We start from the raw sequence: 16,145 nt of genomic DNA, 5'->3' as shown, positions 1-16,145 counted from the left end.
ACAAAATCAGAAATGAAAGGGTGAAGTAACAACCAATCTCATAGAAATACAAACGATTATGAAAAACTGCTATGAACAACTCTATTCTAACAAAATGGACAACCTAGATGAAATGGACATATTCTTAGAAAAATACAAGCTCCCAAAACACAATCAAGAAGAATGAAAAAACCTGAATAGGCCAATAACTACTGAAGAAATTGATACAGCGATCAAAAATCTTCCAGCAAACAAAAACCCTGGTCCAGATGGCTTTACAGAAGAGTTCTACCAAGCATTCAAAGCAGAACTAACACCTATCCTCCTCAGACTATTCCAAAAAAATTCAAGAGGAAGGCACACTTCCAAGCTCTTTCTATGAAGCCACTATTACCCTAATCCCAAAACCAGATAGACTACTTTAAAGAAGAGAACTACAGACCAATATCCTTGATGAACATAGATGCTAAAATCCTCAACAAAATTCTAACAAATCAGATTCAGCAATACATTAGAAAGATCATACACCAAGTGGAATTTATTCCGGGATGCAAGGATGGTAAAATATCTGCAAATCAATAAATGTGATACATCACATAAACAACCTGAGAGACAAAAATCACATAATATCCAAATTGGAAAAGAAGATGTTAAACTGTCATTATTTGCAGATGACATGATACTATACATAGAAAATCCTAAAGACTCCATCAAAAAATTATTAGACTTAATTAATGAATTCAGCAATGTAGCAGGATACAAAATTAACACCCAGCAATCAATGGTATTTTTATACACAAATAATGAACTCTCAGGAAAAGAAACTAAAAAAAAATCCCATTTACTTTTGCAACATAAAAATTAAGATACTTAGGTGTAAACTTAACCAAGGAGGTAAAAGACCTGTACTCAGAAAACTACAGGATGTTGACGGAAGATATAAACAAATGGAAGAACATACCATGTTCATCAATTGGTAGAACTGACATCATTTAAAATGCCCATACTACCCAAAGTAACCTATAAATTCAATGCAATCCTTATTAAATACCATTGGCATATTTCAAAGATCTAGAAAAAAATAATTCAAAAATTTATATGGAACCAAAAAGGACTCCGAATAGCCACAGCAATCTCAAGAAAGAAAAACAAAGTTGGAGGGATCACAATACCAATATTAAGTTATATTACTAAGTCACGGTTCTCAAAGAACAGACATATAGACCAATGGAACAGAACAGAGAACCCAGAAATTGACCCAAGACATTATCCTCAATTAATATCTGATGCTTTATTAAGTAAATAATCTTAATAATTAATTCTAAATAACTCTAAGAATTCCATCCTCTAAGTAAAAGCATTGTTAGTTTAAATCATTATTTATAGAGAATTTAGGTAAAATAATCGCCTGTAGTTACATTGCCCTCTTAAATCACTCCCTGACCTAACCAGAGGAGGCACGGCATTTGAGAGCAGACTTAATATTCAATCTGACTAGAGACTATAAGATAGCAGGATTTGGTGTTTTTCTCATTCTCTAAGTTCTAATATACAAGATACTTTACACATCACAGGTTTCTTTATGAATACTCAAGGAGACATCAAGAACTATCTACACCGGAGCTTTTAAGAATTGCTAGAGTGTATGATGACCTCCTGAGAGAGTGTTGCAACACAGAAAACCCTCCAGACTGTTACAGTATCATGGTAGGTTCCATTCTGTGGGCCCCGAGGAATAAACAAAACCCAGAAATCAAAACAACACACACCTAAAAATTGATATCAAAGTTTTAATTTAGTCTAGGGCAACGGTTCTCAACCTGTGGGTCGCGACCCCTTTGGGGGTCGATCGACCCTTTCACTTTCTGATTTTGTCACCAAGAAATTGCTATAATTAACATTTTCTTTCATCTTTTGAATTAAATATTCTTACCAGGGTGGGGCAAAAATATAGTTTATAGTTGTTCATATGGAAAACAATACAATAACTAATAAATAATAAGACAAGAATAATCTGTGTTTTGTGCACTCTAACCTACTTTTGTCCACCGTGTATATGAGTGTGTTTCAAAATAACATTAGAATAACATTTCTGATGGAATTTTTGGATGTATTTTTCATTTAGTGTCATAGAAAACTTTATGTCATTAAATGGAATTCAAAATGTACTTTAAACAGAGGTATGCCATCATAATAATTTACTTAACTGCTTTTCTACTATGTTGGGCATTTTGGATGTTTAGTTATTAGGTTTTTTTAATCTTATAAGCAATATCTCTGTAATCATTTTTATTAATATTTATTATTTTCTTAAAATAGATTATCAGAAGGGAAATTATTAGGTTAAATATGTAGGCATAAATTTAATATTTAATACAAATGTCTTAGTTATTCTAGAAAGTTTTTACCAACATATAGCCCTACAAGAATACTTAAAAATGCTCATTTTACTCTCACCTTCACCAATTTTGCACATGAAAATGAACTTTACTAGATTTATATATAAAAAATAGTGAATATATTTTAAGCAAACCTTTGATTTTTAAAAAGAAATTAAGCTTTTCCTGTATAATTTTAGCTATAATAATTATGTTTTCTAGAAACAATTTGTTCATGTTTGTTACCCATTTTCCTATTGAAATTCATGTTTTTACTATCAATTCATATGTACTCTTTTTGTATTATAAAAATTATTTGAAATTTATGATTTATTTCTCATTCATATGATATATGCTGCTTTTGGTTTATTTAAAAAATTTATTCCACTTGCCATAAAAGCCAGTTTATACTCATTTATAGTTGAGCAATGAAGTAAGAAGACTTGAGTTTCGGTACAGCTCTACCACTGTACCTAATGAGGAGGTTTTTTTCCGATTCTTAAATGAATCACACTGCTATAATTTTTTATTTTATTTTACATGGAGACACAATTTGTCCCACAGCATCTACTCACTGGTGTGTAGTTTTTTCTCTGGTGTTGACTCAGCAAGTGTCTAATTTTATGTCTCATGAGAGAGAGAGTTTATAAAGTATTTGAAGACAACTATTGGAAGTTCTAATTTCCAACATTAACTGATGAAAAAGAAGGTATAAAATAAAGGTAAATGGGGTTCATTTACCTTTATTTATACAAATATTCTTTAGCAGTACTTATCAGCTGGATCATTCTGGGCAAGTCACTATTTCACAAGTCCAGTTTCCATTACGTAAAAACAGATTAACAGCCATCCTGTCTACTTCAAAGTGAGAATCAAATGTAATCCTTCTCACCATGAGATCTGAATTATACTTTGTAAACTGGAAAGCTAAAAAAGTACAAAATGATGAAAAATTTGGACTTTCATATTAAAGCAAAGGAAGAATCTATAACTATAATTGAATGAAATCCAAATTTTTACACACACATATAAAGAAAACTACCCTTGATTTAGTGAGTAATGTAAGCTAATAATAGTTGGAAAATAGTATATAAGTTAAAAAAAGCTATTTGACAACTCGATGTGAAGTTTATGATTAAATTTTAGATAAAATATTCATAAACATAATCGTTCTTATTTTCAGGAAAACAAATTCAATGAGACAACCGAGAAAAGCCTCAAAATAGTACAACAGGAATGTGAACATTTCCAGAATTTGGGGAAAGATGACTTGAAATACCAGTAAGTTGTTTGCATAAGTCGGTTAACACTTGTGATCAGGATAAAATAAAGAGAGCCACTAAGTGTCAAAATTTTAGTTCAGTTGTTCAGTTACGGTGAATTCATAAACTCTGGGAAAGAATAAAGCCACAAAGTCAGGAAGTACATTGAGCTATCACAGTAAGCTCTTATCAGGAAAGAGGCTAGAAATTAAGGAAATACAGGATGCTGGAGAAACTGATTCTATCATATTTTAGTTTTTGTTTGGACTTGTCTTTCCTACTCCCAACCCAGAATTTCTGGATTCTTACCCGTTTGAGGGTGAGGGTGAGGTGAAGTCAAGTTTAAGTGGTTACCATTTCCAACATTAACTGATGAAAAAGAAGGTATAAAATAAAGGTAAATGGGGTTCATTTACCTTTATTTATACAAATATTCTTTAGCAGTACTTATCAGCTGGATCATTCCGGGCAAGTCACTATTTCACAAGTCCAGTTTCCATTACGTAAAAACAGATTAACAGCTGGAAAGGATGGTTTGCCAGGATTTAAGCCCTTCTTATTAAGTTTGTAGAGATAACTATGGATTTGCTTAAAGTTTTAATATTTATTTTCTAGCGCTCTGGTGAACATTGATGGGTAATATGCAGTTTATTCTGGATTTTCTTAATTAATTGCCATAGTAATCTAGTGTGTGTTGAAAACAAACATCTTCAAATCAAAACATTGTTTAAAAAATATGGGTTTGTTGTTGTTGTTGTTGTTTATTTAAAGTATTACATGTCTCCTTTTTCCCTGATTAACCCCCCCGCCCCCGCTACTCCCACCTCTGAGGGCAAGCCCCTGCAGCCCCAGTGTCTGTATCCATTGGTCATGCTAATATGCATGCATACTTTGGAAACAGCCTAAGTGCCATTCAGCAGATGAGTGGATTAAAAACTGTGGTACATCTACACAATGGAATACTACACTGCTGCAAAAAAGAAGGAACTTTTACTATTGGCAACAGCATGGATGGAACTGGAGAGCATTATGCTAAGTGAAGTAAGCCAGTCAGAGAAACATAAATATCACGTGCTCTCACTCATACGTGGGATGTAATGATCTACATAAATTGATGAACAAAAATAAACCAAGCGGCAAAGTGGCACTGAGCAGACAGTCCAACCAAAATATGTTTTAACTATTTCTGCAATCTGGCTGTTTGCTGGGAAGTCACTCAGCCCATTAAAGATCTTAGTTTCTTTCATATCAGTTTATCCTTTTCCACGTGTACTTATTAAATTCTCCCTTTACAATATTTATTACTTATGCAAGGGATTTCAAGCAGGATTTTACATACTAGCCAAGGTATTTGCTGCCCAGGGGCTCCTCATCCCACAGGTAAACAGGAAGGGCAAACCTGAGATTACCGTGAAATTAGATGGAAGCCAAAATACAGAGGTCCAGAAGGCAGGGTGCAGGAAAACAGAGTGAAGAGACATTTCTCTACCTTTTTATGAGAGGACTGAGGTTCACATTGTCCTTACATTGATTGTTTGTAGCCTAAAGTGTTGGGGTTTCAAGTAGTGAGACAAGGGAGAATGGGTACCTGCTTCGTTCGGAACCAAACAGTCAAATATTCTTCCAGCTACTTCATCAAATTCACAAAGATAGCCCCTCAGCTCTCCACGGACGAACTGACCTTTCTTGGCGAGGAAATGGTGACAGCTTTACTCACCTGCTGCACTCTGAGTGAAGAGTTTGCCTGCGTTGATAATTTGGTGAGCATGGCCCATGTATCTGCCTATTTCTACCAAACAAAACCAACACCTACAGACATAATGTTCCAAAAATGTATACACACTTTGAGTGATGATAAAGTCAGTGTTTATTAACATATAGCTCATTTTCAAAATTTAAAAGTATCTACAGAAATGAATTATTTTGTTTTGTCAATGTCTGTTTTCAAATTGATGACCGTTTGGTCCAGGCACTGCTGAAAACGCGCAACAATAGAATCACAAGCATCAAGAATCATTGTGTTTGGTATTTTTGTACACCCTCAATTTGCCAACTGTTGCCAGTTTTTGTACCATAAACTTTACCTTTTATGTGTCCCCATAAAAACGTCTGTTTTTCAAAGCTTAATCTGGCTTCACCCATTATTCCAAATCAGTTAAACCTGAAAAGGAGTGAAAATTAAGTGAGTTATCAGTTGTTATAATGTGTCGACATTTTTATACACACTGAATAATTATAAAGGCAGTATTTGTACTTCAACTGCATTTTCAAACCTCCAGTAGCATTTTAGGATTAATTTCCTTTGTTCAACTTAGTCTGGCTGAAAAGAAAGAAACAGGTATTGAGCCATCAGCTATTGAAGTGTGTATACATGTGTTTGGGACACCCTGTATATGTCCTCATTACTTTATAGCACTTATGTGTTTTCCTCTCTTCATTGTTTTCAACGTTGTTAAGCAGGGAATGTCAAGTTTTCTTTTTGTAAAAAAAAATTTTTGTTTTAATTGCTTAAAGTATTACAGAGTATTACATATGTCTCCTTTTTTTTTCCCTCCTTGACATTCCCCTGGCCTCCCCTATTCCCCGGTGTCTTGTGTCCATTGGTTATGCTTATATGCATGCATACAAGTCCTTCGGTTGATCTCTTACCCACTCCTCCCTCCTGCCCCCCAACCCTCCCTAGCCTTCCCGCTGTAGTTTGACAGCCTGTTCGGTGCTGCTCTGCCTCTGTATCTATTTTTGTTCATAAGTTTATAATGGTCTTTATTATCCATAAATGAGTGAAATCATGTGGTATTTTTCTTTCATTGACTGGCTTATTTCACTTAGCATAATGCTCTCCAGTTCCATCCATGCTGTTGCAAATGGTAAGAATTCCTTCTTTTTTACAGCAGCATAGTATTCCATTTTGACTCACTGAATCAAAATCATAAGAAGAAAAACAGAATGTCTTAAATATTTTCTTGGAATTCTCCAAATCATCTTTCTTACCTCATTAATATAGAAGTAATTTGTTAGGACAAATGTTTTAGGAATCACAATAATGTTTCAGAATATAGGAAACCTTATAATTTTAAGTAATGTTACAAGTTCTCCCACCAGGTCAGTCACGGAATTGCTGTTTCCCTGCCCCTCCCAAAGCCCCACTGCACGTTGGGTGTATTTTAGGGCTGGAGTGAACAGTACCCTGGGACACAATCCAGGAGAGAGATAAGTCTAAGGGCCATAGTGTTTGGTTGCCACTTTCATTTAGCTGTTTGCGGCTACCAATCACAAATTTGTATATGTGATAACAAGAAATCAGTCTCTAGGCATTTAAATTGCTATGGCTTGAAATGTTGTTATATGTAATGCCACTTAGGACCCCAGCTCCACTTTTCATTGTACATAATGTCATGTTATGAGTGCATGGGTTTCTCTGAGTAAAGTTACCAGTGAACTTGTAACAATCTCATGATTCACTAACCATGTTTCAGAGCACCACTCAAGTTTTAAAGTCCTATCTGAGTTCCAGCTTTCATTGGTACAGGTGGATTTAGCTATTGGAGAGATATGTGGAGTAAATGGGAATCGAACCATCAACCCTGCCGTGGACCACTGTTGTAACACCAACTTTGCCTTCAGAAGGCACTGCTTTGAGGCCCTGGAAGCCGATAAAACATATGTGCCTCCATCTGCCTCTCAAGGTTTATTCACGTTTCGCACAGACTTGTGTCAGGCACATGATGAGGAGCTCCAGAGAAAGAAAGACAGGTACTACCATACTCTTCCACTCGTCTTCTTCTGCAGCCGGAAGACACACCGTGTGTTAATGAGAAGGTGTATTGCAATGGACATGTGATTTTGGTATTACAGTCCTTTTCCTTCCATCAAATTGCCCTCTCTAACTCGGAAAAACACCAGAGCATATTGATTGCATTAACGTTGAAACCTAGCTAGCCTTTTCCTTTGCTGTGGACGTGGAATGTCCAGCAGACGGTGAGTTGGGAAAGTGAGTTAGGATACCCAGCAGAAAGGCTTATTCTATATAATAAAAGGCCAATATGCAAATTGTCCAAATGGCAGAACGATAGGTCCCTATGATGCATACTGACCACCAGAGGGGCAGACGCTCAACGCAGGAGCTTCCCCCTGGTGCTCAGTGTGCTCCCACAGGGGGAGTGCTGCTCAGCCAGGAGCTGGGCTCATGGCTGGCGAGCGCAGCGGTGGTGGTGGGAGCCTCTCCTGCCTCCTCAGCAGTGCTAAGAACCCCTCAGGAGATGTCCTGGACAGCGAGAGGGCACAGGACAGGCTGAGGGACCCTCCTCCCCCAGTGCATGAATGTCATGCACCAGGCCTCTAGTAGGATTATAATTAATCAAATTTTCTTGAGAGAATGCCCTGAGAATCTCACTTAGTGTTTGAAAAAAGGAGAGGCCCAAAAGTGATAGGAATCTTACTTTTATTTTCTTAGGCAATACTATAAATGTCGAGAAATAAGACCTAGTTTTTAGATTTAGGCAATGTCTATATCAAGTGGAGCAGAAATAAATTTTCTAGGAAGATCAAATGTAGTCACATATTTACAATACTGTGATAATGAAGACATAATATATGTTCACATTTTTTATACTATCTTGTCCATAACTCTATAAAGTTACATAACCCTATAAAGATTGTTACCATGGAAATCCATCCCATAAGTTTAACAGAAAAATTTTAGGAGGACCTTTCAAAAGTGGGAATATATTAACTTTTTATACTCACTCAAATTGAGACGCCTCCCTTCCCAAGATATATGATACCATAACAAGCATTTTGGAGAAGAGGAACTTAAGAAATAAAATTTTAATTAATTCTATTTGACATCTTTGGGTCACAGGTTTCTTGTGAATTTAGTGAAGCTAAAGCCTGAACTTACAGATGAGGAGCTGCGGTCATCGCTTACAGAGTTCACTAACCTAGTGGACAAGTGCTGCAAAGCAGAGGGGCCTGAAGCCTGCTTCAATGAAGAGGTAGTTACATTTATTTTCCACTGAAATTCTACGGTGTTCCTACTCAAATAAAATGCACCGGAACTCCCATAAGATTCTGACTCATCCACAATGTCTCAGAGGCTGGTATTTGAGGGTATAGTTGCTACACAGCTACTATGCATCCTGTCACTGACCGGGTTTTGGCAGTGTCTCCTTGGTGACAACACGGTGTAAGAAAAGATGTCAGGAAAACCTGGGTGCAGATGCCACCAGTCTTAAACTGAATGGCAGTTCATCACCTGTAATAAGGATGGTTGGCAATCATTGTCCCTGAATTATGCCATTGGCCCTTTTCTGTGTGGAATCACCCCTTATCTTAATAAAAAAAATAGTCAAACTGACGTGGGAAGGAAATCAATCAGCTTCACAGGCAAATGAGAAGAGCATTAGTATGTGAAGTCTTTCAGGGCAAGGCTGCATCACCTTCCTGACCTTGTCCCAATGTCCCTAGGTCGAGAATAGACGTGTGTGAAGTGAGGAAGTGGGAGGTCAGGGTAACGGGGATGAGGAAAGAGAGGACATGTGTCCTGCTTCTTCTCACTCCAGTGACCGGAGTCTGACGGACTCACTGTGGTATCCAGGCACCTCAGTACCTGTGAATGCAGCCTCAGTGATGGCTCCTTGGAAGGACCTCTTCACCGTTTACCAACATTGTTTCTCACCGTTTCTTTCCTAGCGACACCCACTCTACTCCAGACTACCTCCCAATTCACATGCACACAATCGGTATTTGTGCACACTCACAGGCACACACACTCACCCACAGCTTTCATTCCGGTTGAGAGACCTCTGTGTTTTCATTGAGTGCTTAGTCTGTGAAAAATTTATTTTGGAACAAATATTAGTTTTTTAAAAAATATGTTTAACATAATTAGAGGCATGAGTCAATATCTAGCATCTAACTGAGTGTGTATCTGAGGCCACGAAAAGGGAGGGATAAATTCACTGGAAGTTCATAAAAGGTTTGGGGTGTCTGGACTCAAATTCATTTGAAAAAAGGGTGTCACTGTCTCCCTGCATAATATATGAATAGTTTAATTTTTATTTCCAAAATTCAAGGTAGCATATGTCTCTAAATTTAAATAATGTCTTGTCCTAACCAGTTTGGTTTAGTGGATAGAGTGTCGGCCTGCAGACTCAAGGATCCCAGGTTTGATTCCGGTCAAGGGCATGTACTTTGGTTGTGGGTACATCCCAGTAGGGAGTGTGCAAGAGGCAGCTGATCGATGTTTCTCTCTCATCGATGTTTCTAACTCTCTATCCCTCTCCCTTCCTCTCAGTAAAAAATCAATAAAAATCTATTTAAAATTAATAATAATGTCTTAAATTTTAATTAACTAATTTATTTATTTATTTGTTTGTTTGTTTGTTTATTTTTGTTTCCCCCTCTTAGGGTCCAAAATTGGCAGCCAAAAACCAGGCTTCTTGAGAAACATAAAAAACTACAAAGGTAACATTCCCATTAAATGCCAATTGTATTTGTAGCTTCTCTAATTGTCCTGGCTTCTCCCCTCTTGAGCTGCCATGTCTATTTCTGGTTAATCCCATATTCCTTGTACTGACAGACCCCGATATTGATCCTGGGATGTTTCTCTGGGCGTCTACCACTCCTAATGGACTGGCATTGCTGCCTCGGAGCCGGCACTTCTTACAGTCCAAGCAGTTTTCTAAATAACCCCAAGGAATCCACTCCTCTGCCTCTGCTGTTGCACTAAGCTCTCTGGACCAGAAAGGGGAGGCCATCAGATGTCTGGATGTTGACAGAGAGAGGAGGGGTTGGGATGGCAGACAGGCCTCAGCCAACCTGTTCCAAGAGTCTTACTGCAGCATTTACATAAATAAAAAGCAATGCTTGTGATTTCAAAAATGTATATATAGATGTGCTTCCTTCTGCACTTTAGGTAAGATTCATATACAAATTTTAGGAAAAAAATGTTGCATAGATATGGCAATGATGTTCAGTGCCCAGGAAGAGAGACCTGGCCACCATAGGGAGTAGGTTTGTAGCTACAAGAGGCAGAACAGAGTTACCATTAGCTATTTTTTATATACATGACTTTCCATTACCTAAGCTATAATATTTCATATTCTTTTGCTGCATAAGATACTATTTTTTCTTCCCAGGTTGTGGAGAAAAGAGAGGAAGACCAATTTACCCACTTCCAGCTGTCTTGGAATTTCATTTTCTGAGAAGAATACAGTAAAAAGAACGTTTACATAAAATGTTATTATAACACAAAATATAGAGCTATTTCTCAAAGACTGATATCATGTGTCAAACTGATAAAATTAAACAATCAAGATTCTCTTATTCAATCAATATCTCTGGCTCACTGGCTAAATCTATTCCATAGAAGGCAGAATTCAAAATAGCAAAGGTGTGGGCATAATACTCCCAGATCCTCTTCTTGCTGCTATTGGCAAGGAAAAGGGGAGTTGAGAGCACCCAGCATTGCTGCTGCTGCTGCTACTACTATAACCTATTGGCACTTAATGTTTTCCATGTACCAAACACTGTCCCTAGGTACCTTTCATGCATTATCGCATTTAATCCTAACAACTCTATGAAGTATACATCATTTCTATTCTTATTTTACAAATAGGGAATCTGTGGCTTGGAGAGATAACTAATTTGTTCAGTGTCATATGACATGTAATCCTCTAATTCCAGAAGGATATTCTTAGCCAGGTACACACAACCTCTCAGGTATGGCCATATTGTATGCCTTATAAAATCTGTTATTTAGAGAGAAGGAAGACTGACAGTGACTCTTCTCTCCCTCCTTTCCAAGCCACAATTGCTGTGATGTTGGAGCTGTGTGTGGCAGTGATGTCTAAACAGAGGGAGTGGTAGGAACTGGGAAGTCAGTTTTCTAAACACTCTCATTTACTAATGAGAATAACAAGGAAGAAAATTTTACTTAAATAATCTACACGAATAATAGACAAATATGTAAATTGACTTTACCTCCGCATACCACAGCCAGTCAGGAGGGGATATGTAAATTAGCGGAACAAAGATGGTGGTTGTCACAGAGCCAGCCAGAGCCAGCGGGAGGCTTAGGTCACCCCCAGTGACAGAGGAAGCCAAGCTTCCCACGTGTCTAAGCTGGCTGCTGAAGAAGGGGCCTGAGGGTGGCAGCCATGGAGCTGGCCTGAGCAGGAGGGAGGCTTAGGTTGCCCAGGTGTGCTGCCAAGGGAGGGTCCTGCAAATTGCCCTCAGCCCCTAATCCAGGCTGGTCAGGGCCCCCAACAGGGACTCCCACCCTAAAGGGGGTGTGGCCAGCCTGAAAACAGCCATCACCCCTCACCCAAGTTGGCCAGGAATCTCAGCGGGGACCCCCACCCCAATGTGGGCATGGCTGGCCTGCAAACCATCACAGGCCCCTTGCCCAGGCTGCCCCGCCCCCCAAGAGAACCCTCATCCTGATCCAGGACACCCTTCAGGGCAAACCAGCCTGTCCCCACCCATGCACCAGGCCTCTATCTATACTAATAAAAGGGTAATATGCTAATTGTACTGGGAGACCTTCCAGGAGACCTTCTGGACATTCTTCTGGACAAAGCTATGGCAGCGTGGCTGAGGTAGAAGCGGTTAGAGGCTAACAGGGGAGGGCAATTATGAGTTATAAGGCTGGTGGGGGGGGCCATTAGGGGTAGGCTGGCAGGGGAGCAATTAGGCGTCGATCAGTCTGGCTGCAGAGTGGTTAGGGGCAATCAGGCAAGCAGGCATGTGAGCTGTTAAGAGCCAGCAATCCCGGATTACGAGAGGGATATCGACTACTGGTTTAGGCCCAATCCCTGTGGGCCTAAACCCGCAGTTGGACATCCCCTGAGGGGTCCCAGATTGGAGAGGGTACAGGCTGGGCTGAGGGACACCCCTCCCCCATGCATGACTTTTGTACAGCAGGCCACTAGTAGATTATAAATTCAGTCAACAGTAGTGAAAAGGAGCATAATTAGCTAATTCTATCTTGTATCTAATAGTGGATCCTATTCTGTGTCCAATACTATGCTAAGAGCAGCAGCTATGACACCTGAGCCCCAGAAACCTGTTACCATCACAAGACTGTTTATCACAGAGGAAACTGCCATACAACTCTCTGCTGATGTGCCAGAGACCAGACTAATATTGAACAATGTGATGTGAGAAGGGGGAGGAATGGTTTATTCAAAACACATATTTTGCATGGAGAAGAGAGGACTCAGAACCACTTATTCTGTATTGCTCAGACAAAACCCACATCAAGGAGTAATACATACCTAGACTTGCTGCAGGAAGAATGCTCTGGTAATAGAGATGCTTGTAAGTGTGATAAGCCTACAATGAGTGTCAAGACCAATGCACTAATGAGTGTCAAGACCAATGAGTGCATGAGCCATCATCACCCAGATTTTTGGTGGGACTTAGGGATCCAGTCGTGGTTTTTCTGAAGATCCTTTGAACTCTGTTTCTATTAGTTGGACAAGGATTAAGTTTGCTGCGCAAATAACATTTGTTAGAAATTATCAGTGTGTTCTGTACCTGTATACCTTCCATTTCTTATATTAAAGGTCAGCTTGAAGATCTAATTCTCTTAGGGACCAAATTATTTGCTGTCTTTTGAGCCCTGTCACAAAACTCATTCCTTACCCTTCCTTAAATAATCCCCACTACTTGCCTTTCCTCTGGTCTGAAATTCCACCATCAGGCTTAACATTTTTTTATGTTTTCAAAAGTCCTACTCTGAGCGGATGGTTCTCCTGGGAAGTTAATTTCATTCAATTTTTCTAAAAAGACGAATTAATTTTGCCCATTTATACAACAAGTTCCAACTCCAATCAGTTACTAGTGGCTGTCCTGTGGCATTGTGCTGTGAATGATTTTAAGGCTGAGTGTAGGTTCAGAGAGAAAGAATGCAATCATCAATTAGTAATGCCATCCCTAGAGTAATAGAACCATTTCTGATAGTTCCCAGAGGTTTAGAGTAAGATCTCAAGGGAAGGGCTCTAAGGATGCACAACAAAAGAATTGTTGAGCATTGGGACTATTTAGAGAACCCTGAAAATGATGATGGAAACCTGCCAGACACTTCCATTCGCTGACCCAGGCTTTCTATCACACGTGGCCATCAGTATTCTTTACATTAGCCAATGTGTCCCAATTTTAAATAATGACAGTTTTGCTTTGCTTTTCAAACAAATATCTCTCTCAGTAGTGATATATTTTGCCTAGAAGCCCAGAAATGATAATATGTGTGTAGTAGAATCAAGCAATGAACTACCAGCCTTAGAGATGGCCTGGTCCAAACCCTCCCTCTGTAGATGAGGGAACTGAGGACAGGAATGATTAAAGTAACCAGTGATCTCTCATTTCCAAAAATTGTGGATTTTACATTTATTTTAGAATTTTTATTTAATCAGTGTTTCCTTCCCTAGACCCAAGAATTAAATGACAGGCAAGCAGACAGCAGCTGAGGAATATTGGGACCTCAGCTTTTGATACCAGCTCTTGGCTGGTATAGGCTCTGAAGTCAGACAAGCCTTCATCTCTACCTGTGAATACATGAGCAAATAATATGACCCTGAGTCTTAATTCCTTATTCAAGAAAGAGTATTGCTAGTATATGGTAATATAAAGTGCCAGACTCACAGTAAGCATTCAGTCAATTCAATCCCACTCCCTCGTGCTTTCTCCAAAGGCTTGTGCTCCCTAATTTTTCAGGGGCTTGAAAGGTGTCTAGCACTGGAACTGGGGCCTTAACCATTTATTTGAATTGGGGGTAGTTCATATTTATCTTCTCCCCTCACTTTAGAACTTTGACCTTGTCAGCAGACATTTCTAGGAAAAGAGATGTTTACCCAAAGTGTTATTGATTACTTCATTGCAAGGTCTACATGGTGTAATCTTGAAAAAACAAGTACATTGACATAACTCATTTTAAAATCCAGTATTCGTTAATGAATGGCTATCCATCAACATTTCATCATTGCTATGAATTCTTCAACTTGATCAGTGTCACAGTGGCCTGGAAAAATATTCACCAGAAAAAGTTTAATTATTAATATTAACTAATTTAAAGGACTATAAGGGGACTCTTCAGTTCCCTCAAATGATAGAGTACCTTTCATAAAAGTTTGTCTGAAAAAATGAAGACTGTTAGATTCATATATTTTCTTGCTTTCTTCAGCTACATTAAAGGTCAAACTCTTCAGAGAAGTTTACTAGATGCAGGTAGGGAATCCTATTTCCAATCTATACATTCCATGTGCCCAGAGTACTAGTAGGAGGTAATGACTACTAAAATGCATATGGAATGACTTCTCTTTCTCAGTGCTCATTACTATCATTGGGTCATTGAAAATTGATGTAAATTAACTTATGAAATGAATGAATGAAGAGAGCTAATATATTGAATCAATCCACAGGAAGACCTCATTTTAGTCTTATTTTCACTTTGGTGAGAGAATGTCATTCACAGAATACAGTTTAAGTACAAGCAAAGATATATTCTAATACTTTTTAAAATTTATTATGATAATCAAAAATACATCTGAAAATTTATGAGTGAATAAATATAGATTTCAGAACTATAAAGGGGATTTCAATTTGAAAAATTTCCTGTTATACATATAAAGCCTCTTTTTCTCCCCCTACCCCTCCACCTCAGCCATACAGCACTCTAATAGCCAGAATTATCTGGAGGAGAACTTAAGAGACATGTGAGTTTTATTATCAATATACTTTTATCTGAAACTTAAAATCACATTAATTATTTAGAGGGAGGGGAGTGGGACAACGAGATAACAAGAATGATGGTGGAAAAGGGTTCAATTCTATCTTTAACACTCACAGTGTCATGTTTCAGCATTAGCATTATGGTTGCTCAGTTTCTTCAGAAATCCACTTATGAAGAAGTACAAACCATAGTTGAAGAGTTACTAGATTTTGCAGAGAAATGCAAGAGCCTCAAGCTACATGAGTCACGTTTAGAATGCTCTTACCAGTTGGTATGTGAATCATTTTATGCCTTTTACCTCTCTCTCTCTCTCTCTCTCTCTCTCTCTCTCTCTCAATTAAATTGCAACCAAAACATGTTGTTATAAGGAGGGCTCACTGAAAAAATTGGTTGAGGATTGTAAAGCAGCAATATGTACATATTCATACTTATGATATAATCTTTATAGTTTTATAAACTTACTAGAGACCCAGTGCATGAATTCATACACAGGGGGCGTCCGGCCAGCCCGGCCCTAATCAGCAGATTGGTATCAGGCCTGTTGAGAGGAGGAGACAGCAGGAGGTAGGCTGGCTGGCCCAATCTGATTGGGGCCGAATCAGGGCTGGGCCAGCTGAGGAGAAGGGCCACAGGCAATTGACTAGTGGACCCCAGCCCCAATTGGGGTGGGGGAACTGATTAGGGGTGAGGCTGGCCATAGGGAGGGGCTGTGGGTGGTGGGCCAGCAAACCCCATACCCTATTGGTGTGTGGAGGGCCAATCAGGGTGGAGCTGGCTGGGGGTGTGAGCCAA

At 38.7% G+C, this 16,145-nt stretch overlaps 2 protein-coding genes across 4 annotated transcripts in view; both read left to right on the top strand.

The window, feature by feature from the left end:
• The window catches only part of AFM (afamin), a 22,212-nt gene extending 12,145 nt beyond the window's left edge, over positions 1-10,067 (top strand). For both annotated transcript variants that reach the window (XM_006770656.2, XM_015568414.1), the window contains exons 9-14: positions 1,554-1,686; positions 3,541-3,638; positions 5,247-5,379; positions 7,149-7,372; positions 8,481-8,613; positions 10,028-10,067. In XM_006770656.2, coding sequence (XP_006770719.1) covers positions 1,554-1,686; positions 3,541-3,638; positions 5,247-5,379; positions 7,149-7,372; positions 8,481-8,613; positions 10,028-10,063 — 757 coding nt within the window. In that variant the 3' untranslated portion in view covers positions 10,064-10,067. The remainder of the gene's footprint in view (positions 1-1,553; positions 1,687-3,540; positions 3,639-5,246; positions 5,380-7,148; positions 7,373-8,480; positions 8,614-10,027) is intronic.
• A 4,682-nt stretch (positions 10,068-14,749) lies between these two features.
• Positions 14,750-16,145, top strand: part of LOC102762095 (alpha-fetoprotein-like) — a 31,050-nt gene continuing 29,654 nt past the window's right edge. For both annotated transcript variants that reach the window (XM_006770653.2, XM_006770652.2), the window contains exons 1-3: positions 14,750-14,848; positions 15,285-15,336; positions 15,483-15,624. In XM_006770653.2, the coding sequence (XP_006770716.1) occupies positions 14,764-14,848; positions 15,285-15,336; positions 15,483-15,624 (279 nt within the window). In that variant the 5' untranslated portion in view covers positions 14,750-14,763. The remainder of the gene's footprint in view (positions 14,849-15,284; positions 15,337-15,482; positions 15,625-16,145) is intronic.

The sequence above is a fragment of the Myotis davidii genome, unplaced genomic scaffold, assembly GCF_000327345.1.
Source record: "Myotis davidii unplaced genomic scaffold, ASM32734v1 scaffold905, whole genome shotgun sequence".
Taxonomy (NCBI): Eukaryota; Metazoa; Chordata; class Mammalia; order Chiroptera; family Vespertilionidae; genus Myotis; species Myotis davidii.
Note: the sequence above shows the minus strand (reverse complement) of the source record. Positions and strands in the feature narration are given on the sequence as shown.